General features: G+C 57.0%; 6 protein-coding genes across 6 annotated transcripts; 4 read left to right on the top strand and 2 right to left on the bottom strand.

The window, feature by feature from the left end:
* Positions 1–1,106: 1,106 nt before the first annotated feature.
* Positions 1,107–3,061, bottom strand: BKCO1_4000059 (benzoate 4-monooxygenase cytochrome p450; the record flags this gene model as incomplete). Its single annotated transcript, XM_020275470.1, has 8 exons — positions 1,107–1,260; positions 1,318–1,478; positions 1,536–1,806; positions 1,864–1,977; positions 2,033–2,213; positions 2,261–2,653; positions 2,706–2,922; positions 2,981–3,061. The coding sequence occupies 8 exons, from the start codon at positions 3,059–3,061 to the stop codon at positions 1,107–1,109; spliced, it is 1,572 nt and encodes a 523-aa protein (XP_020128478.1).
* An 897-nt stretch (positions 3,062–3,958) lies between these two features.
* BKCO1_4000058 (cytoskeletal adaptor protein) lies at positions 3,959–5,261 on the top strand (the record flags this gene model as incomplete). Its single annotated transcript, XM_020275469.1, has 2 exons — positions 3,959–4,201; positions 4,287–5,261. The coding sequence occupies 2 exons, from the start codon at positions 3,959–3,961 to the stop codon at positions 5,259–5,261; spliced, it is 1,218 nt and encodes a 405-aa protein (XP_020128477.1).
* Positions 5,262–5,881: 620 nt separating this feature from the next.
* Positions 5,882–8,755, top strand: BKCO1_4000057 (swi snf chromatin remodeling complex component; the record flags this gene model as incomplete). The annotated part of the gene is made up of 1 exon (XM_020275468.1): positions 5,882–8,755. The coding sequence occupies one exon, from the start codon at positions 5,882–5,884 to the stop codon at positions 8,753–8,755; it is 2,874 nt and encodes a 957-aa protein (XP_020128460.1).
* Positions 8,756–10,477: 1,722 nt separating this feature from the next.
* BKCO1_4000056 (laccase-1 precursor) lies at positions 10,478–12,397 on the top strand (the record flags this gene model as incomplete). Its single annotated transcript, XM_020275467.1, has 2 exons — positions 10,478–10,545; positions 10,609–12,397. The coding sequence occupies 2 exons, from the start codon at positions 10,478–10,480 to the stop codon at positions 12,395–12,397; spliced, it is 1,857 nt and encodes a 618-aa protein (XP_020128485.1).
* A 2,857-nt stretch (positions 12,398–15,254) lies between these two features.
* On the bottom strand, positions 15,255–17,779 carry BKCO1_4000055 (hsp88-like protein; the record flags this gene model as incomplete). The annotated part of the gene is made up of 5 exons (XM_020275466.1): positions 15,255–15,551; positions 15,604–15,912; positions 16,111–17,551; positions 17,618–17,649; positions 17,705–17,779. 5 exons carry the CDS (start codon positions 17,777–17,779, stop codon positions 15,255–15,257), a joined length of 2,154 nt encoding a protein of 717 aa, XP_020128484.1.
* Positions 17,780–18,927: 1,148 nt separating this feature from the next.
* BKCO1_4000054 (uncharacterized protein) lies at positions 18,928–20,796 on the top strand (the record flags this gene model as incomplete). Its single annotated transcript, XM_020275465.1, has 4 exons — positions 18,928–19,026; positions 19,102–20,313; positions 20,371–20,590; positions 20,636–20,796. 4 exons carry the CDS (start codon positions 18,928–18,930, stop codon positions 20,794–20,796), a joined length of 1,692 nt encoding a protein of 563 aa, XP_020128483.1.
* Positions 20,797–21,707: the final 911 nt, after the last annotated feature.

Here is a 21,707-nt window from a genome sequence, read left to right as displayed (position 1 = left end):
CTCGTTTTTCCACTTCCAGTTTCCGTGTCTAGATTGGAATCGGATTGGGGAAAAGAAGAGACGTACTGACAACAGCACCACCGGGGACGGTCAGAAGGGATGAAGAAGGGATGAATGGATGCAAGCACCTACACTCGACCCCATTCTCACTTATACTTTCCCGGCCCCCTTCCCCAGAACGAATCCCACGCACCCACATGCCGCACCGCAATGGCATGAAGAGCTTCGTGCGGCACAGCGCCAGCTTGCTGATTCACTCACTCGCTCACAACAGCAAGGCTGCGTGTGCCCTGAACGTCGTCCCTGACTGGTTCCGTAACACGATCGGCGGCGAACATGGCCTGACTGGAACGGGACGGGAGCAACACGGTCAGTAAAAAAACTCCACAGCTCGCCGGGCTGCGGTTGCCCGGGCCCAAGGCCGCCGGGCTGTGCCGCGCCCCACGTGTGTGCTAGAGCCTCGTTCATCCCTGTTTGGGATTATTATCCGCGCGGCTGCCTCGTCTGAATGGCTTGGGGAAATGTGGCTAGTGTGATGGTAGCCGAGCTGGCGTGCTGTGCCGCGCGAGAAAGAAAGGGCGGGATTGGTTGTTTCCTGGGGCCGGCTCTTGAGTGGTGGGCTTGGGGTGATTGGCCGGAATCCATCTATTACTGCATAGGGGCGATGGAAGTTTGAGGTGGAGCCACCCGACCCCACATCTTAACGGCGTAGTTATATAGGGAATGACTCTGAACGGTGCACGGACGGTGGTGTGAAGAAATAGCCCTGTAGCTTGCTTTTCCTGGCGGAAAGGCGGTTTGGATTGAAAAGGAAAAGGAGGAGGCCCATCCATGACAGGACGTTTGGGTCCGGCGTTGCACGACCCTTGCATTGTCGGTGATTTGGTAATAGTTAGGTAAGGACGTTCCCCAGATACTTTGGCGGCATTGATGCCCTTCCTCTCTTAGCCCCATATTGGATGCATGACTTCTTGGATGGTTCGATGTCTAAGCTTCCGATCCCGAGTCCGTTGACCGGGTAAAAGGATGATGCCACATGGCGTGGACGTACAGATCGACGGCCAGTAAATTGACTTCAGGCTGACTATCTGTATACTGACCCTTGTTCAAACTGGCTGGACTCTCACCCTCATCGCCGGCTTCTTCCAGAGCACATGCATCTCCACGTCCCTGTGCCACTCGAGTGTCGGATCCACCAGGCTGAGGTCGTATCTGAAAAGTGTCTTGGATAACACGGTGCGGAGCTCCAGAAGGCCGAGCCTGCATATGCTATGCGTCAGTGACAAGGTCCCTTATCTCGGATTCAAGGGTACACACGCTCTTCCGATGCAAACACGCGAGCCCAGCGAAAACGGCTGGCTGGCGTCCAAGCAATCTCGGTTATCTTGCGAGAGCCACCTCTGCGGGTCGAACTTCCACGGATCGGCAAAGTTTGATTCTGAAAAGGTGGCTGCAAGGGGGTGGGTTGATACCACCGTCTGTTCACACTGTGAGTAAACTTGGCCAAGATGGATGACAAATAAAGGGCTACGTACCCCGTGAGGAAGGAACTGGCCGTCGACCGTGTCACCTCCCGGAGGAACTATTCTCGGAAGACCGAGAGGCACGGGCGGACAGATTCGCAAGGCCTCTTGGCAGACAGCGTGGAGGTAACGAAGCCGCGCGGTACTCGTGGAGTTGATAGCATCGTAGCTATCAAAAGAGCTGCGAATCTCCCTCTGCAGTTCTTCCATGAGAGCCGGGTCCTTGCAAAGGTAGAAAACCACCACCGCCAACGTTGTAGCGGTGGTCTCACTTCCAGCGATGCTATGTATCATTGGTCAGAGACACCCGTGGGGCCAGTCTTGTCTCGGCTTGACTCACACAAAATCGGAAGAATGAGCCGCCAGCTCAATCTCAGACATTTGCTCTTGGTTTTCTCCGCCATCCAACAGACATGTGATGAAGTCTTTGCGGCCCGTATCTTGCGCAAGCCTCCTATTACCAATATCAGACTTGAAGCGCCTGCACATACATCGACTGCTTCACTTACTTCTTGATCAGTTCCACCGTGAACGCTTGGTGTTCTCTCGCCGAAGCAAGAAGCTTTTCCACGGCGCCGCGGTTCAGCGTGATCAGTGTCTTCCCGATCCAGGGAAACCGACCGAAAGTGTCGGCCAACATGAACTGTCCCATGCTTCCAATGACAGCCTCAATCCAGCTGTTCGTCTTTCCTACAAACCATCAGCCCAATTCCCTCCCCTCGACACAAAACACCTACCGGACTCGATGCCCCCAAAAGACTGGCCAAAGGCCAAGTCTCCGATGATGTCCAAGGTGAGAAGGTGGAACCAGCGCGTGAGGTCAATGCCTTCCTTGGCCAATCCTAGCTCTCCAACTCGGGAGACGAAGGCGTCCACGTGCCCGCCGATGATGGCTTCCTGCTCTCGCAAGGACCGCTCGGTAAATGCGCTGGCGAGGTATTTCCGCATCACGGCATGCTTTGCGGGGTCGCACTCGCTTGCGATGGAGTGGGCCATGTCGGAGAACATGTTTCCATCGTAGAAAGGAGCTTTGACGAAGGGGCTGTGTCCTTTGCGTTGGCCATAGATGTCTTTCCAGGACTGCGCCGTGTTGAAGGACAGCTCATTGGGCGCAATGCGGACGATCGAACCTGGGGGTGAGTGTGAGCGTTTGGGTGGTTATCTTGTCTCGTAAACACCGACCGTATTTTTGGTGCAGCTTTAGGAGGCGGTAGGGCTGTCGGCCGCTCAGATAGTCGATGGAATATGGGAGCTGTATAATCTGCTTAGTCACTGAATGACTCGTTCCCAAGGGCACGAGACCGACATTGGTGATTGCTGCCAAACGGGGCCCGGGGTACTTTGCAAGGGGATGAAACCACAGCCGTTGAACGGCCAAGCCAAGGTAGAATACAAGAGCCTGCCGACCTTGAGCTGAGCTGTCGTGTCCCGAATGAAACTCATCTGCGAGTTCTTACAGCGACTGTGGATGCAAGTAGCAGGCGAGGAACTGAGCCAACGGCAACAGAGCCTATACTGGCAGGGAGCGGCGAAGCCATGGCGACAGATTATGGATGAGCAAAGGCATGATTGCTAAAACAAAGTACGCTGTTATTTATGTTGTGCGGCACGGCGGGAAGGGCTCCACCCAGGCGAGAGAGAGTCCTGGCAGCAAACTGAGCCATCAAGATTGGTTCGCGTGAAGGCAAATATGGGGCCACAGAGTGGCATACGACTCGCGGGGGTGGATGGCAAGGGTGAGCAGCTTCCGTATGCTGGACAATCCTCACACCGTGCCGCAGGGGGTGGGGCTTCTGCGGACAATCCTTACCACCGTTGCGCCGACAGTGAGGCGCGGGTCGGAACACGGCGTGGATGCAGGTCGCCGAGTGACCGGGGAGAAGTAGCCGTGTCGATGCTTGGCCAGGTGTGGGTTAACGCCGTCTGCAGCAGTGCGGCGCGGTTCATCTTTTTCACTCGGCATGAGGCAGGCTCGCTTAGGCTTGCAGAGCTGAAGCCCCGGTGAAGCTGCGTTTGCTGGCATTCTGAATCAATCGGCGCCGCGACAGCTGTACGGTAGTGGCGCAGGTTATCGTCGGAGCCTTTCACAAGCTAGCCTCGTGCCTGGTAGCTTTCGGCGCATGTGACGTGGGGCGTCGGTCGCTCGGGGCTGGTCCAGGGGCTCGACGAGACTTGTTCTGGCCTTGCTGGGGATGGTCGGACGCATGCTGCCGGTTCGTAGAGCAGCAGATGCAGTGGCAGAGTGAGTTGAGCGGAGCAGGGGCGGAGGTGAGCGCGTGGACGGGAACTAGTTCCGGGCGGAGCGGCGGGGGCGGAGGGGAGCGCTTGGCGCATCTCATCGGGCAGCTCGGGGGGCTGCCAGCTACCGGCCATCACCGCAATCGCGACGTCCACACCCACACCCACCCCCGCCGCGGACCGCACCACCCCCAGCCATGTCAGGAGCCAAGCGGATAGAACAATGGGAGGTCGAGCGCTACTGGGAGATCTTCGCCTCCCTGTCCCAGGGCGGCTCCCACCTCGACGGCCAGCAGGCCGCCTCCGTGCTCAAGAACAGCCAGCTGCGCGACGACCAGCTCGAGAAGATCTGGGACCTGGCCGACGTCGACAACGATGGCCGCCTGGACTTTGAGGAGTTCTGCGTCGCCATGCGCCTGATCTTCGACCTCGTCAACGGCGTACGTCTCCCCCGTCCCGCCCGCTTCGGGCACCAACCACGCGAGGGGGAGCTGTGAGCCTGGGCTAACCCATCGCCGCGCGCAGGAATACAACGACGTCCCACAAACCCTCCCCGACTGGCTCGTCCCCGAGTCCAAAGCCCACCTGGTGCAGGCCACGCGCGCAATCTCCGGCGGCCAGCCCGAGTTCGAGCGCGTCGACGACGACGATGACACCCCCGGCCTGAAGGACGGCTTCGACTGGTACATGTCGCCCGCCGACAAGATGAAGTACGAGGAGATCTACTCGGCCAACAAGGACCACCGCGGCGACGTGACCTTCGACGCGCTGGAGCCGCTGTACGACTCGCTCGACGTGCCCGACACCGACGTGCGCAGCGCCTGGAACCTGGTCAACGCCCGCGGCCACGACGCCGTCGGCAAGGACGCCTGCCTCGCCTTCCTGCACATCCTCAACATGCGCCACGAGGGCTTCCGCATCCCGCGCTTCGTGCCGCCCAGCCTGCGCGCCAGCTTCGAGAAGGGCAACATCGAGTACAACCTCGACCGCGTGCAGAGCCCGTCGGCCAAGAGCCGCTGGGCCGTCGACCGCGACGAGAGCACCACGGCCGGCCGCAAGGCCCGCTTCGGCGACGCCTACCTCAGCCGGCTGGGCGTCGGCGACCGCGGCCGCTACATGCCCAAGGGCACCGACTTCGGCTCCGCCAAGACGACCGAGGACTGGGAGGAGGTGCGGCTGAAGAAGCAGCTGCGCGACCTCGACGACAAGCTGGCCAACGTCGAGCAGACGATGAAGGCAAAGGGCCGCGACACGCGCGAGGACAGCAAGCCCGCCCTGGTCAAGCGCGAGCTCGAGCAGCTGCTCGAGTACAAGCGCCGCCAGCTGCGCGACCTCGAGCTCGGCGAGGGCGCAGCCAAGGAGGGCGCCGGCCTGAAGGGCATGCAGGACGAGATCCAGACGGTGCGCGAGCAGGTCGACGGCCTGGAGTCGCATCTGCGGACGCGGGAGGAGGTGCTGGAGGACCTGAAGAGGCAGATAGAAGACGAGAGGCGGAGTTGAGCGCGGGGCTGGCTTCTTCTTATTCGGCATTCAAGCAGGTAAAGACTGTATAGGGCATAATCGGCGTTAATTCTACATGATCCCCCTCCAGGCTTTGAGCGTTTCGCAGGTTGGGTGGTGGCGGCATATGTAGCGCATGGCGCCGCAAGACGCAGCGACCCGCACCGTAGCACCACCTGAGGTGGATCGGAGAAGGGCTAGAAGCCGCTTCCTCCCAATAGGAAGCGTTAGGTAGGGAGTCGATGCGGCTTGTGGATCCATGCTGGGCTGGATCGCCAAGGCGCTGCTCGCTTATCTCTGGCGTCGCGTCTTCCCGCGATCCGTGACGTCGACGCGTCTGGCGCCTGGAGAGAGATAGTAATTAAGCCATTGGCCACTCACCTCGCGCACTTTGTCTCCTCACTTCCCCAGAACGCCGCTCACCCAAAACTCACCCGCTTGAAACACTTGCCATACTCCCCACACGGCGGTTCGCCCCGCATCGAAGCAGACGGCCGGGAACGCGAGCTTTCTTCCTCACCTCCGGCATTGCCACCCCGCGTAAAGCAAAACCACCTCCCATCGCCGCCATCGCCTCACTCACACCTACCACCGGCCGAACAATCCCATCCGCCGCCACAATGGACGACGTCGCCACCGCCGCCGAGCAACCCGCCGTCCCCTCGTCCACGATGCAGCGCGAAGAAGACGCGATGCAGCGCGCCCGCGAGAAACGCGACGCGGCGCGCGAACAAAAACTAGCACGAGAACGACGGCGCGACGTCGACGGCGGCCCGGATGCCGTCGACACCAAGTTCAAAGCGCTCGAATACCTGCTCAGCCAGAGCAAGCTGTACAGCTCCATCATGCTGGCGCAGATGCAGCAGCAAGAACAGCAGGAGAGCGCGAGAGACGAGAAGGCGGCGAAGCGGGAGATGAAGAGGGAAGAGAAGGCCGAGAAGGTTGCGGAGGAGGGCATGAGGAGGGCGACGAGGACGAGGGCCGGGGTCGGCGAGGTGCAGGAAAAGAAGCTGCCGACGAGGGGGAAGGCGAGGGGGAAGAAGGCAGCGGCGGCGGCGGCGGATAAGAAGGGTGCTGAGAATAAGATTTCTAGCTACTTCAAGAAGGAGGATGTCGAGGCCAAGGCTGGGAAGACCAGCGTGTCGGACGCGTTGCAGGAGGCTGCCGAGGCGGATGTCAAATCCGCGGACGTGGGCATCCAGAACCTTCGTTCGGCGCGGCAGCCGGGTTTGGTCACGGGTGGTACGATGAGGTCGTATCAGCTCGAGGGGCTGGAGTGGCTAACGTCGCTTTATGAAAACGGATTGAACGGCATCTTGGCGGATGAGATGGGTTTGGGTAAGACGATTCAGACCATCGCATTTCTGGCTTTCCTCAGGGAGAAGGGCGTCTATGGGCCTTTCTTGATCGCGGCACCATTGAGTACGACGATGAACTGGGTGGAGGAGGTGCGGAAGTGGGCGCCCACGATTCCGGTTGTGCTCTACCATGGCAGTAAGCAGGACCGCGAACAGATCCGCCAGACCAGGTTGAAGAACCCGGGCTCTCCTCAGTTTCCGATCGTTGTTACGAGTTACGAGATTTGCATGAACGACCGTAAGTTCCTTGCGAACTTTGGATGGAAGTTCATCATCATCGACGAAGGACACCGCATCAAGAACCTCAACTGCCGTCTTATCCGCGAGCTTCAGTCTTACCAATCGGCCAATCGTCTGCTCATAACCGGTACGCCGTTGCAAAACAACCTCCAAGAACTCTGGTCTCTCCTTCACTTCCTCATGCCCACAATCTTCGACAAGCTGGAATCATTCGAATCCTGGTTTGACTTCTCTGCGCTCAAAGACCGCCAAGGCTACGAACAGATCTTCTCCGAGGAGCGCAAGCAGAAGCTTGTGGCCAGCCTGCACGCCATCTTGAAGCCATTCCTACTCAGGAGGGTCAAGGCTGATGTCGAGAAGTTGATGCCTCGGAAGCGCGAGTATATTCTCTACGCCCCACTCACTCCATTGCAACGTGAACTCTACCAGGCCATCCTTGACGGGACCAGCCGACAGTATTTGGAGGACAAGGCAGTCGAGCAGATGAGTAGCAACACTGGTACACCTCGAAGCTCCCGCAGCACTACTAGCCTCAAACGCAAGGCCATCAACAGCGACTTGGCCACACCGAACAAGAGCACCAAGACGAGCCGCGAAGTCACGCCCGCTTCCGCCGCAGGTAGCGGTCGTAGCCGTCGCCGCGCAGCCGCTGGTCGCAAGACATACGAAGAGGTCAGCGATACGAAATACTTCCGGGAACTAGAGGCCGCCACGGAGGACTCGGACGCCACACCCGAGTCCCGCTCAACCCCGGACACGGAAGTTGAGGAGGAGGACATGCGGGCCGCCACGTTGGCCATGGCCAAGCGGCAGATCGGTGCAAAGAAGCTGCAGAACCCGGTCATGCAGCTCCGGCTGTGCTGCGACTCGCCGTACAACTTCTTCAGCCCCTTTGTCGACCCGACGACGGGCGAGGAGGGCGAACCGGACGAGACGCTCGTCACGACGTCGGGCAAGATGCTGCTGCTCGACGCGCTGCTGCCCCGGCTATTCGACGAGGGCCACAAGGTGCTCATCTTCAGCCAGTTCAAGACGCAGCTCGACCTGCTCGAGAGCTACGCCGAGGAGCTGCGCGGCTGGCGCACGTGCCGCATAGACGGCAGCGTCAAGCAGGAGGAAAGACAGAAGCTGATCAAAGCCTTCAACAAACCCTCGACCGCGGCGGCCAGCCCCGCCCCCGCCCCCGCCTCTTCCAGCAAACAGAACAACAACAACACCCCCACCTCGAAGAGCTCCAAGCCCAAGCCCAAGCCCAAGCCCTCCCGCCGCACCACCACCTCATCCAGCAAGAAACCCCGCCGTGAACCCAGCCCGCCCGACGTCGACGACGACGACGACGACGAGGCAGAGGACCCCCCGCCCGCCAACCTCTTCCTCCTCTCGACGCGCGCCGGCGGCCAGGGCATCAACCTCGCCGCCGCCGACACCGTCGTCCTCTTCGACAGCGACTGGAACCCCCAGCAGGACCTGCAGGCCCAGGACCGCGCCCACCGCATCGGCCAGACGCGCAACGTGCTCGTCTACCGCCTCGCCACCCGCAACACGGTCGAGACGCAGCTGCTCGACGCGGCCGAGGGGAAGAGGCGGCTGGAGAAGCTGGTGATTAGGAAGGGGGGGTTGACGCGCGGTGGGGGTGGTGGGGGGAGAGAGGACAGGGAGGGCAGGGAGGAGTTGGAGGAGCTGCAGAGGTTGCTGAGGAGGGAGGATGGGGTGGCGTGGGATGTTGGTGGTGGGGGTGGGTTGTTGGGGGAGGAGGAGCTGAGGATCTTGACGGATAGGAGGGAGGAGGCGTATGATCGGGCGGAGGAGGGGGTGGATGTTGGTGGGGAGGGGAGGGTGTTCAGGGCTGTGGAGCAGAAGGGAGATGGGGCGCTGTTGGAGGGGTTGAAGGCTTGATGAGCATGGTTTTCTTTTGGTTAGAGCGGTGGGCGTTTGGAATTGGTTCGGGTTCATTCTTTCTTGGTGTTTTTTTTATTCTTCCCTGGAGCGGAGGTGACTTTGGCGTTTGCACGGTCTGAGAAAAAAAAAAGGCGGGCTGCTCAGCGACTTTGAGATTTAAAAACAGAAGGGTTCCATAGAATAAAGCTTATTGAAGAATAATTACAAGCCCTTTTGTAGCCGCATTGGGCGTGGATAGAAGTGGTACCTACACATCCACACCGGAAAATATACGCAGATGGGAACCTGGCCGGAGTGACGAGAAGTCGGAAAACGTGACGAGAGAGGGGAGGTACGATGCCACTTAAATCCCATCTCTGCATATATCTATATATCCTTAGATCTATTGTGTGACCGGATATTTACTATAGGTACATAGCTACGTAGGAATAGTGTATCGTTCTCTATGTGTTATTAAAGGATCTAATATCTTGCAGACATGTGTGGTGGAACGCACCAAGATCCCCATTTCGTCGGAGAAAGTATCCATCATAGACATAGACACGGTATCTGGATAGGCAATAGGCTTACTGCTTGCATCGTGTGACGGGGCAATCCCAGGCTCCGCCTATGTCACGCTGTCCAATCCATTCGCAAGTTAGCTGCGCCCGCCACAATAGGTATTAAATAGGGCGTACTATGCGCTTTAGCTTCTGAACGTCTACTAATGTCCACCTATTTGAAGGTAAATATAGCAGTCTTTACCAAAACAATCGAGGGTCTATTGGCTGGGAATGTTGCTACTCCAACGATACCTGCGAATGACTGTCTTCGAGCTATCGGGACACGATACTACTGCACCTTCCAGACTAGAAAGAAATAAAGTGCTCTAGAACAGTCTTCCTCCAGAACACTGGCCACTTCTTACCTGTTCCGGCGTTAGTAGCTCGTTATTTTATTCACGTGCAACCCCATTTCACCCCTTGCATCGACCGGCGATTCCGGGCCCACAACTCAACTTGATGAACAACGGCAAATGCCTTTTCTCAAAGTCGATGCACTCCCCATCCTCCTAATCACCCACCTTCGCATCTCAAACCTCGGCGGCTTCTGGAGCGGTCAAGGCTACATTGCTCAGATCCACCGTCTCCTTTACCCAAAACGCTCGAGATGCCACGAAATATTCCGTTGCCAGCCGTGTATAGCAGAGGGGTGCTACTCCATTAATGCGGTACTGCATGGATAGGTTCACCGTCTCGTTGGTTACATACGGCAACGCCGCGGAGGTATGCACTGCTATGGGTCAGGGACTGTGTGATCGGCTGTCACCCTCCATGTTACGCTCCATTATTATTATTGGTGTGGAATAGCCCGGCAGGGCTGAATATGGAGAAGGGACCGGAGGATGGATCCTCCCGGGGTGTCCGTGGATGGCTATTTTAGTCGAGCCGCCATACCGCTCACTGCCTAGACGTTTTCGTCCCGCTCAGCCACACGGCTAGATTTGTCAATTCTGTATGGTTCACGATTCGATAGACTTCTGGATGTGGCTTGGAGGACGTAGCATTATGGTGTTGCGGTCGTGAGAAGTGGTTGTTGTCACCTTGGGTGGATGCTGAATGGTTTGCAGAGACATGATTGTATATATACCATGAGGTGTTGCCGACAAGATTGAACTCGACATCACACAACCATCTCTCCATTCTTTCAACACACTGTCTTTTCTTTCTCCCAACAATCATGAAGTCCAAGTGTAGCTCTCTTTTGAGTCTCATTGCCTCTGTCCTTACAGTTGGCGCTTCAGCCAGGTACGATCTCGGGCTCATTCTCCGTTCTGGTACTTTGAAGTCATTATTGACAGCTGTGTACAGCAACTTAACTCAAGCTTTGCCTCAGACTGTCACGAACGGGCAGTCCATATGGGGTACTTTGGATGTGCCTAGATTCCCTGACTTCCTCACCAACAACCCGCTTCCATGCGGGGTTCCATGGGGAGACCGGGAAAGGGAAGGTCTCAGCAACGATCCTTATTCGCAACCACCAAACACAGGAGTCACGAGACACTACCACTTCACTCTCTCACGACAAGCCCTCTCGCCGGATGGCGTGAACAAGAGCGGCATCTTTGTCAACGGCGAGTTCCCGGGGCCTGCGATCGAGGCCAACTGGGGAGACTGGATTGAGGTGCGGGTGCACAACCACATCGACGGTCCCGAAGAGGGAACATCGATTCACTGGCACGGCCTCACGCAAAAGGACACGCAGTACTTTGACGGTGTTCCCGGTGTGACTCAGTGTCCCATCGCGCCTGGTGCTTCCTTTACCTACCGTTTCCGCGCCGACGTCTACGGCACCTCATGGTGGCACTCGCACTACTCGGCTCAATGGACGGCCGGCGTCTTTGGCCCCATGATCATCTACGGCCCGAAGCATGTCGGCTACGACGTCGACGTCGGGCCCGTCATGCTCCATGATTACAGCCACCGCCAGTACACGGACATGGTGGCCGACGCGGCCTCGACCAGCCAGAACCTCTCCGTGTACGCGCCCAGCGCAAGCAACAACCTGATCAACGGCAAGAACAACTACGACTGCTCTCAGGCCGATGTCAACGCAACCTGCGTCAACAACGCCGGGCTCTCGCAGTTCCGCTTCACGCCGGGCGCGACGCACCGGCTGCGCCTGATGAACACGGGGGCGGCGGCGCTGGTCCACTTCAGCATCGACGGCCACCAGATGCAAGTCATCGCCCAAGACATGGTCCCCGTCGTCCCCTACGACGCCGACTACATCACCCTGGGCGCCGCCCAGCGCACCGACATCCTCGTCAAGGCCGACGCCAGCCCCAACGCTACCTACTGGATGCGCTCCACCATCGCCCTCAACTGCTCCATGGCCGAAAACACCCAAGCCCTAGCCATCATCTCCTACGAAAGCGACGACGACAACGCCGCCGGTCCCCTCGCCATCGAAACTCCCACCACCGCCATCAACCCCGCCGCCGCCGCCGCCGACCAAAAGCCCTTCCTCTGCCTCAACGACCCGCTCAACACCACCACCCCCTTCTTCCCGCACCCCCTCATCCCCACCCCCGACCTCACCCTCACCTTCACCGCCAACCTCACCACCAACGCCACCGGCCACCACGTCTGGACCCTCAACAACCGCACCCAACGCGCCGACTACAACGCACCCTCCCTCCTCGCCGCCGCGCAGGGCAACACCTCCTTCCCGGACGCCTGGAACGTCTACGACACCGGCCGCGCCCGCACCGTCCGCATCGTCATCAACAACGCCTACCCGTCCTCGCACCCGATGCACCTGCACGGCCACGCCTTCCAGGTGCTGGCGGAAGGGCCCGGCGTGTGGGATGGAGTCATCGACGAGAGCAACGCGGCTAACCCCGCCCGCAGGGACACGATGCTCTCGCGGCGGGGGGGCCACTTGGTGATTCAGTTCGAGGCGGACAACCCCGGCGCGTGGACGTATCACTGCCACATCGCGTGGCATGCGGGGATGGGGTATAACATCCAGTTGTTGGAGAGGGCGGAGGAGCTGCCGGGCTCGGTGCCGATGGTGATGGAGGAGACGTGTAGGAGGTGGGATGAGTATACGTCTGAGAGTGGGGTTGTGGTGGATCAGATTGATTCGGGGATTTGATATGGGTGATGTGGAGATGTTCTCTTGTTTGACTTTTCTTTTTGTTTTTTGTTTTTGGCACTTTTCGGGGTTATCTGGGATTATCAACGGGAAGGTGTTAGTCTTTGATTCGGAGTATGGGCATTGGGTTTTTGGAGTGTGGTGTTTTGGAAGGTTTTTGGGATCACTTAAGGCATATTGTCTTCATCTTCTAATATCAAGCATGTTACCACTTGTCAAAACTACACGAGAGTCGCCAGTGACTTGGTATGCAACAGTATGTCTTGATACTCGCTCTTAACAGTTCTCCAATTTTCGGATCTGATTCAAGTTTCTGGTTTAAAAGTTCTTCGGCTTTGCGTTGTTAGCAAGGCAACTTTACGATTGGAAACTACATACATGATTCTATTGCGTTGGAAGGCCCGAAACCGTAATAGTGACCAGATGCATTTTGTTGCAGTATGAGCATCTTCATGCGCGTAGATAGTTTTATCATCGGAGCAGAGTATAAAGCACCTACCGGGTCGCCTCCCCTTCGCTCTTCGTGTCATTCGTCAGATGCGTCAAATACAATCGATTTTCGTCTATTGCCACGAATTTCCGGTTATGATGGCGCTCTGGTGAAGTCCCGGGTCGTAGGCGGCAGGTCTCCGCAGTGATCGTCTCATGCATGCAGCTGCAGCGTTCAGCCTTACGCTTCGTGCAGCCCGGCTGCTGCTCCTATGACGAGGTGTACGAGATCAATCAACAAATGCGAGGCGTCACACGCATACCCGCGAATCGGGGGCCGATCCAGCTGCATCCGACAGTCTGGGTGAGCAGGCCTGCAGCCATCGCTGGTCTGTCCATTGGAGCGTCTAGGGAGGCGATCAGGGAACGATGTCTGTAGTATGGCGCGGCTCGGCGATCAGTGGGCCGTGTGAGGGCGTAACGCCGATGGGCGAATGGGGAGAGGCAAGATGCTTGCAGGGAACGAGGCCTGTAGGATGGGCGAATGGGGAGAGGCAAGATGCTTGCAGGGAACGAGGCCTGTAGGATGGGCGAATGGGGAGAGGCAATATGCTTGCAGGAAACGAGGCCTGTAGGATGGGCGAATGGGGAGAGGCAAGATGCTAGCAGGCGCACGACACGTCCGCAATCTCCAGGGCTGTGTCGCCCATTTGGGCGCATCTTTACAAGGCAGACTGCAGAATCACAGCCGAATGTTAGTATAAAAACCCGACCAGATGTCCTTGAGTATGTACGCAACTACTCGCAGGCAACATTATATTTACAGCACAAACTTGGCCAAAGGTTTTGATTTTCCTTGAGGCTCGCCAAGGTTCTTTCCCCGCTCATTGGCCTATTCGCCATCTCGTATCTGTAGAGTCGCGATCTGACCTCGCAGTCCTCAGGCTTCCAGAAAATCTACAAGCATCAGAAAATGGCAATCATCAGCCGTGGCATCTCTGTCGGCGACGAAATCAACATCGTCGGAGTGGTAATCGCATTCGTGGCGGGCATCGTATCGATCAGTATCGCCTATGTCACTTGGCGTTCCGTCAGACCTGCGAGGGCTCTGCGAGGTACATCATTACTCTACCATTTCTTTTGACCGATGAGCTGAATGTCAATGTAGATCCAGAGGGCCACGAGTTAGTCTTCAGGTTTGGGTTCGAACGGAGAATGCATTGATGGTTATGTGAGATTTCGTTAGATCTCGTAATTTGTTTTCTTTAACTCACAAAACCACTTTCCATAACGCTCAGCGGCATGCCCTCCCCGCAATGGCTCGCCAAAGAATCAAACTTTCCTACATTCATCTCATAGGTAGCTGAATCCAATGTCCGTACGTTTTTATACAGTTCAAAATCATGTCGCGTGGTCACAGCATATCTTCGCCGTTTTGTCCCGTGAAAGGTGGGGATGCTGGGAGCGTTGAGGAGTTCCTTTTTTTTTTTTTTTTTGCAAGTTGAGCGGCTCACGCTAAGCCGGAATCGGGGGTCGAGGGTGTGTCGGGGATTCTGCGGGAAAACACCTGATGACTTCTGACGCATGTTGGGAAAGGGGGACAGAGTGGCTGATGGCAGAAGGGTGCTCGGGGGAAGTAGGGGGAGGCACAGTGGGTGACAAGAAAAATTGACGTACGGCGATCCTTCGTGTAGGCAGTTGAAGCAAGTATACTAACGTAGATGTAAGTTTAAATATTAAACGACCTTTTCTTCATCAGTAGCTGAAGTAGATGTCCGGATGTAGATGCGAGTACTGAAATATTACAGATGCATCCAGATAGCTGGATTCCGCTGCGCATGTAGGTGGGTTGGGGTCAATTTCTTTCGTCACCCACCGTGGAGGGGCATGGAGAGCTGGTTGGCAGGGGATCTGCTGAGGGGCTGTGGGGAAATGTGACGTCAAACGATGACGGTGCTGTGGGTATCTCTCGTTCGTTTAGAAATATTTTTTCCCCTCCCCTCTCCTGTCCTGCTTGTTCTTGCTTGAATGCAGCAGTCAGATAAGGATTTGTTTCCGAGTCCATGGTACATGCTGATGGAGAAGTAGATGTGTATTGAAACCCTTCTGCAATCCAACAGAATGCGCAGCAGAGTTCATAATCCAAATATGCAACTCAAAGATTGCACATGCAACATCACATGGCACCAATATTTAAAGTCGTGAAATTTTACCCATCATTGTCTCTATAAGATCGATCTATCATAAAGCCCCTTTGCCGTATCCGAATATCGATCCTACGCAGTCGTGTCAAGAAACTGGAAAAGTAAAAAAAGAGCATAGGGAATAGAGGAATCAATCATCAAACCCCCAACGACCCAGTAATGCATCATTTTCTCGTGCATCATACCGAACCGACGCCTGTGACGGACTTTTGCTTTTTCACCTCCTATTTCGCCTCCTCCGTCTCGGCCGGCTTGTCCGCGTCAGTCATCTCAGCGTCTTTGGACTCAGCCTTGGGGGCCTCCGCAGCCTGCTTCTTTTCCGCCTCGGCCTTCTGACGGGCCTCAATCTCAGCGCGCTTGGCCGCAGCCGCCTCTTCCTCGACCTTCCGCTTGGCCTCAAGCTCGGCCATAAGCTTGTCGTTGTAGCGCTGGATGACAGGGCCGGCAAGGGCGCGAATCTCCTCAATCTTGGAGACGTAGACAGCCTTGGTGGTGTCCTCGCCATCCTCGTAGAGCCAGTCCTATGGCCAAGTCAGTTACTGAAAATGCCAAAAACCACTCAATCAGACTTACCTCAGAAGCCTCGAGCTTGGCCTTGATCTTCTCCTTCTCCTCGTCGCTGACGAACTCGGCGTACACGTCGTCGAGCTTGCCACGGAGCTCGTAGATGAAGCCCTCGAGCTCGTTCTTCATGTGCTCCGTGTCGGCGACGAGCTTGTCCTCCATGATCATGGCGGCCTCGCGCTCAGCGGCCGTCTCCTTGGAGGCCTGGTCCAGCGATGCGGTACCGGAAGAGAGAGGAAGGTCGCCCATGCGGACCTGCTTCTTGACCTTGCGAGTCTTGGGCTTGTCCGCGCTGCCGTTGGCGTCAACGTCCATGGCCTGTGCACTAGTCAGTTCAGAGGCTTCTTTGTCATCGGCGGGAAGAGCGAATGGAGGGGAAGAAGGATGCGGGAAAGGCGAGTGTTTAGTTCTCTTAGCGTCGCGAGAGATGGGGGATTCGTTCAAGCGGACCGAGCCCCTCATCTCCGGCGCTTCACTTGGAGAGCCAACGCCAACGAAATCGGAATGTTCACATACATCACCCTCCTTCTTCTCCTCAGGAATGGGCTCCTCCACCTCCTTATCCTCGACGTAGTAGCCCTGCTCCAGGTTAAGGATACCGTGAAGGTTCAGGCGAGCCTTCAGCTTGCAAATCATAAAGTCATCCTTGGCATCCGCCTTGACACCCTTGACAGAGAAGCGACCAATCCACGGGTTGGTCTTGCCGGGAAGGCCGTCAGGCTTGGCGTATCTGGCCTCCAGGTCGAAGGGCTGCTTCCTGTAGAAGGTGAGGATCTTGGTAGAGGGCATGGTGTTGCCCCTGTTGAAGACAGTCAGGTTGGTGTCCTCATCGGGGATGTCGGGCGACTTCTCCCAGGTGAACTCAATGGGGTAGTTGACGATGTCGTGGACGGAGAAGTCGCGGACACGGAAGACGGGAGAAAGGATGGCGCAGCTGAAGGCGCAACCGCGAGCAATGGCCTCGTCGGCGTTCTGAGTGAAGTTGAGCTGCTTGCCGAAGAAGTCTTGGATCGCGGCCTTGAGGGCAGGGACACGGGTGCAGCCACCGACGAGCTCAATCGAGTCAATGTCTTCGGGCTTGAGCTTGGCCTCGGCGAGAGCCTGCTCGAGCGGCTTGGTGGCGCGCTCAAGGAGCGGCTTCATGAGCTCCTCCAGCTCCTCACGCTTGAGGAAACCGCGGACATCGACGTCGTTCATGATGGACTCGACGCTGATGGGGGCACCGGCGTTGGCGGACAGAACCTTCTTGAGCTTCTCGCAGGCAGCGGTCAGACGGACCCTGGCCTTGGGGTTCTCGTTGATGTCGATCTTGAACTTCTCCTTGAACTCGGTGACGAAGTGGTCGACAACGGCCTTGTCGAAGTTGCGACCACCAAAGTGGCGGTCGTAAGCGGTCGACTTGACGGCCAGCTCGCCCTTCTTGAACTCGACGACGGAGCAAGTGTAGTTGCTGTGGCCGATGTCGACAAAGACGACGCGCCTCGGCTTCTCCTCGGGGGCGGGCAGGTCCAGCTTGGTGATACCGTAGCCCAGAGCGGTGGCAGTGGTGTCGTTCATGAGACGGAGGGTCTTGAGGCCGGCGATGTCGGCGGCGTCGATGATGTTACGGCGCTGGGCATCAGTGAACCAGGCAGGACAGCTGATGACAACGTCGGAAACGGGCAGCTTGAGCTCGGCAGAAGCGGTCTGCTTGATCTTGGTGAGGTACATGGCAATCATCTGGGTGGCAGTGAACTGCTCCTTCTTGCCCAGGTAGGTGACCTCGGCGCCGACCTGGCCATTGATGTCGACAAGCGGGGCGGAGATGAACTCCTGCTCGATAACGACATCGGGATCCTTCAGGCTACGGCCAGCGAGACGCGGCAGGCAGCCAACAGTGTTCTTGAGGTTGGAGATCTCCTGCGTCTTGGCGGCCTCGCCGAGGTATCTGCTCTTGGGGCCGAAGCCGACGAGGGTCCTGCGCGCGGTCAGTGTGTGTGTTCGGTCGCGACTGGCGGGGGAGGGGCAGCGGCGGGCGACTTACGGCGTCGAGCGGTTGGAGACTTCGTTGGTGACCTGCACGGCAGCAGTTAGCACAGAGAGCGGGGCGCTGGGGGTGTTGCAGACGTACGACGTCGACTCCACGGTTGCGCGCGACGGCAATAACCGTGTTGGCCGTCCCCAGATCAATACCGACGACAGACATGGTGTTGCGTCACTCGGGAGTTTGGACGGGTGAGCGTGGAGGTGCGGGTGCTACGGCGGCGCGACAAACTTTTCGAAAGGAGGGACCGCGTCGCGGAGGGAGTTTATACGCGTGGCAGGGAGCCGGGGCGAAAGCAGAGAAGTTGATGTGGCTGCACGAGGCTGAAAACTGCGACGGCGTTCTAGGGCCGACTAGAAATTTCGATTCGATAAGCCCCGACTCGCTCGGGTTTGGTGGGGCAAACCTACTTAGCTAAGGGCCAAGCAACACGTCAATCGCTCCCATGTCCGCTGGCGCCAGGTGCCAGCCTCACGCCCACAACCAGACAGACGCCATCGCTCGCGAGCGCCCTCTCTGTGCTCTCTCCCCGGCGCGCCCGTGTGCAGCCTGCCCCATGGGGTGCGTCGCCTTCGTCGCAGCCGCACCAGGCAGCCGCGGCCCTGGCTTTGTCCTGCTTGCCCAACCACGAACACGGTTCCGCACTGCAGTTTCTCTTATTAAATCTCTGTCGCGCTTCCCTTGGCAATGTGTAAACTGTGGCTCCCGGCATTCCCCTTTTGCTCCTCTCCTGCCGTCTCTCCCGGATTCCTTGTCTCTCCCGCGTCTCAGTCGCTGTTCACCGCGTTTCTCGTTGCCCATGATCCATTGGCTGCCGTCTTTGGGAGCGACAGCTCTACTTCCGCCTCACCCAAGACGCATGTCAGCAAACACTCGCGATAAATGACGAGAGCTGTGCGCTCGAGTCCGTTGTAGGGTGCTTCGGTTCCTTAAGTCTTCGCGTGCCTGGTAGTGCTGCCTAGCTACACCATGTTGCTGCCTGGATATTCTTATGCCTAGTATATAGCAAGCAGACCAAAGGAGATCGAACACTGATCCGAACAGCCCATCTGCAGTGCTCTCTGTCTTCAAAGCAGCTTCAGGTCAATGCGCTTCAGTCAGTGTACTTATTGTTCGAAGAGTTTGCCCAGTGTTTGGTGGTGGGTGATTATTGGGTCTGACGCGCACCGCGTCACCCACGAGCCCATCGCTCCTGCCGTATCCAGGGCTGCCTTGTTGGGTCATCTGCGCGACGCGTCGCGCACTCCCATCCATGCTTCATTTATATCTCAACTGACAACATCCTCCATGCCCCGTCCACCGTCGGCGACATGTCCGCTCTCGCGCCTTTCCGCCCGTCGCTCAACAGCCCGCCGGCGCATGCCTTTGGCGGCGTCCCCAATGAAATCGCTTTGAGGATCATCAACTTTGTGAGTCGCGCACTGGCTCAAGCAACCGCGCCCCGCCATGCCCACCTCATCCGCACACTGACCACACATGTTTAGATCGCGCGCAAACGAGATATAGCGAACTTGGCTCTCACCTGCAAGGACCTCCGCCTCCTCACCTTACCGCTTCTCTACGAGCACATCTACATCACTGAAACCAAGTGGTCCCCGCAAGATCTCTGCGACCTCACCAGCCCATCTAACCCGGCTTCGACAGAGATCCGTGACATAACCATCATCCGTCCTTTCCCACGGGGCCAGCACTTCTACAATAACTGGGCGCACCTTTTCCGGCACATCCCTAACCACCAGCTACGGAGTGTTCGATTCATCTGCCAAGCTACCCCCGAGCACCCTACTTCTTTCGTCGACTACATGTTCCAGACTCAGCGTAACCTGGTAACTTTGGACCTGCGCTGGCCACCACGCGCTTTGTCCACCATGCCATCACCAGACCGGACTTTGCCCTACCTGCCGATGCTCACGTCCATCGCGATATGTGTCCAGTGCAACTCTCACGTGTCCATGGCGAAGGCAGCTGGCGCGATGCTTGCAGGCGCTTGCAACCTCAAGCATTTGTCCGGCGGTTGTTGCGTGCATCACACAGCTCCAGGCAGACCCGATTCGTTCGTACTGACTGCAAATATGTTGGCCCTCCTCGGCATTAGGTTTCGGCTGAAGACTTTGACTCTAACAGGCTGCCCTTGGAAAAGAAACAGCTCTGTTGTATTCTGTCGCCTCCTCGAAGAGATTGTTGACTTCTCTGACCTTCAATCCTTGACCCTCCGCGAGTGCATGCGGAGGCCCGGCATCTTCCTCTCTATGATCGCGAACCTTTATCCAGATACCAAGGTCAGAGACATTGTCATCGAAGGTGGATATTTTGACGATACAGAGATCTACAACTTTCAAAAGTTCCGCAACCTGCGACGCCTTGTGCTAGCAGGAGTGGGCGTCTTGCACACGTCAGGTCCAAAAGCCGGGGCTTCGTATTCTACAAGGAAGGGATTTATCAAAATGTGTCAGGAGCTTACACTACGATCGGGGACGCTTCGAACGCTGTGCCTGGAGGTATGCGGTAGAGGTCGCTCAAGAGTGACTCTATCCTTGGGAAGAAGCTTTTCCGCACTTGGCGAAGACATGTATAGGGTCCTGACCAACCTCGTTGCTAGCCACCCTGGGCTGGAAGAGCTTTGGATCAGCCTACCTACATTGGAGACACATCATAGCGAGCCCAATGGTGGCGAATTGGAAATGCAGGCTTTCCTAGTAAGTCTTCTGCCATCCCACAGTCAGGTACAACACCAACATTGACAGTTCAATCAGAACGCGGTGTCCATAGCGCCCCGCCTCCGCCTCCTCTGCAATATACGTCCACACAAAAACAGACAGAACGCCGAAGCATCCTATGATACTCTGGTTGATTTCTACGAAGGCAACCCGTGGTTGCCCAACGTTGCTTATGAAATGTTCCGCAGATCGGCTTCAGCTAACCCAGCCCTTCGGGTTGTTGCGTTTGGCTACTTGCCCGTAGACGGCGTCCAGGGTAGGATCAGGGCGTTTGTCCGCCGCCCAAAGCTGATTGCTACAGGCAGGATCGAGACGGTAGTCGAGGAATTATCTGCCAAAGAGCTCTTCCTCGAGGAAGACTTTTACTACTGGGACATGTTCGAGCAGTACGAGTTTGAAGGTCAGCACGCATCACCAAAGTTGATCACGGATTGCATTGATTGGATGGATACGAGTGCTTGAATCGTTGCGCGGTCGATCCGCTCAACACTGCGGCACGATAAAACTGCACGAGGTGGGTCATATGAAATGGCTATCAAAATGAACATGTGCGGCATGACACGACATTGAAACCGCCCGGATGGCAGCATTCGTCGAACCGACTACCGTAACGACAAGCAGACCAACTTCGCGACATTTAGCAAGGTGGTATGCGATTTTTCTAATTGGGTCAAGTTGCACCTAAGCAGGACAGCTGAGAAAGCATGTCTTCAAATCAGTTTGCAATTCTCCTCCTGCTGTCGAGCTGTAGTCAGGTTGTTCTTAGAAGTCCCAGGCAAAAAACTATTCGCATTTCGACGAAACCGTTTGTTGACTTCGCAGTGCATCACACTGAATCGTATACTCCCACGTACTAACCCAGTCATCCACGCTCCATGTCTGAATATCATCAAAGATGTCATGTATCCAAATACACCATCCGAACCCGACGTCACCATGCCGTCCAAAGATCCGTTCACCTTCGAGTTCCGTCTCGTCTTTGATAAAGACACTACCGTCTCCATTCGCAGAACACCGTAGACCCTGGCGCCTTTAGCCATCGACCCATTTCAACTCGGCAGGCGGGCCGCGACGAGGGAGACCACGCGTGGATGAGAAGCATCCCACCACCCACGCCATTCTGTATCTGGAGGCCCGCCTGTTTATTTCCCCAGCAGGCTGGCGGGAACAGATGGGCTACTACCGCATGTTTTCCTTTATAGCCGCACTGCCTTTCCGTACCGGCGCACAGGAACGGCCTCGCTTGGGACGATGAAGACGGTGGAGTGCTTGTGTTTTGCTGCCTTCGGGAGTTTCGATCTCTTGCGGAGAAAAGAGGAGAAGCTGGCGTACCGGCGGCTTGCTTGCATGATCAAGGCAGACAGGCCCGACAG

This window comes from Diplodia corticola, assembly GCF_001883845.1.
Source record: "Diplodia corticola strain CBS 112549 chromosome Unknown scaffold40, whole genome shotgun sequence".
In the NCBI taxonomy this organism is placed as follows: Eukaryota; Fungi; Ascomycota; class Dothideomycetes; order Botryosphaeriales; family Botryosphaeriaceae; genus Diplodia; species Diplodia corticola.
Note: the sequence above shows the minus strand (reverse complement) of the source record. Positions and strands in the feature narration are given on the sequence as shown.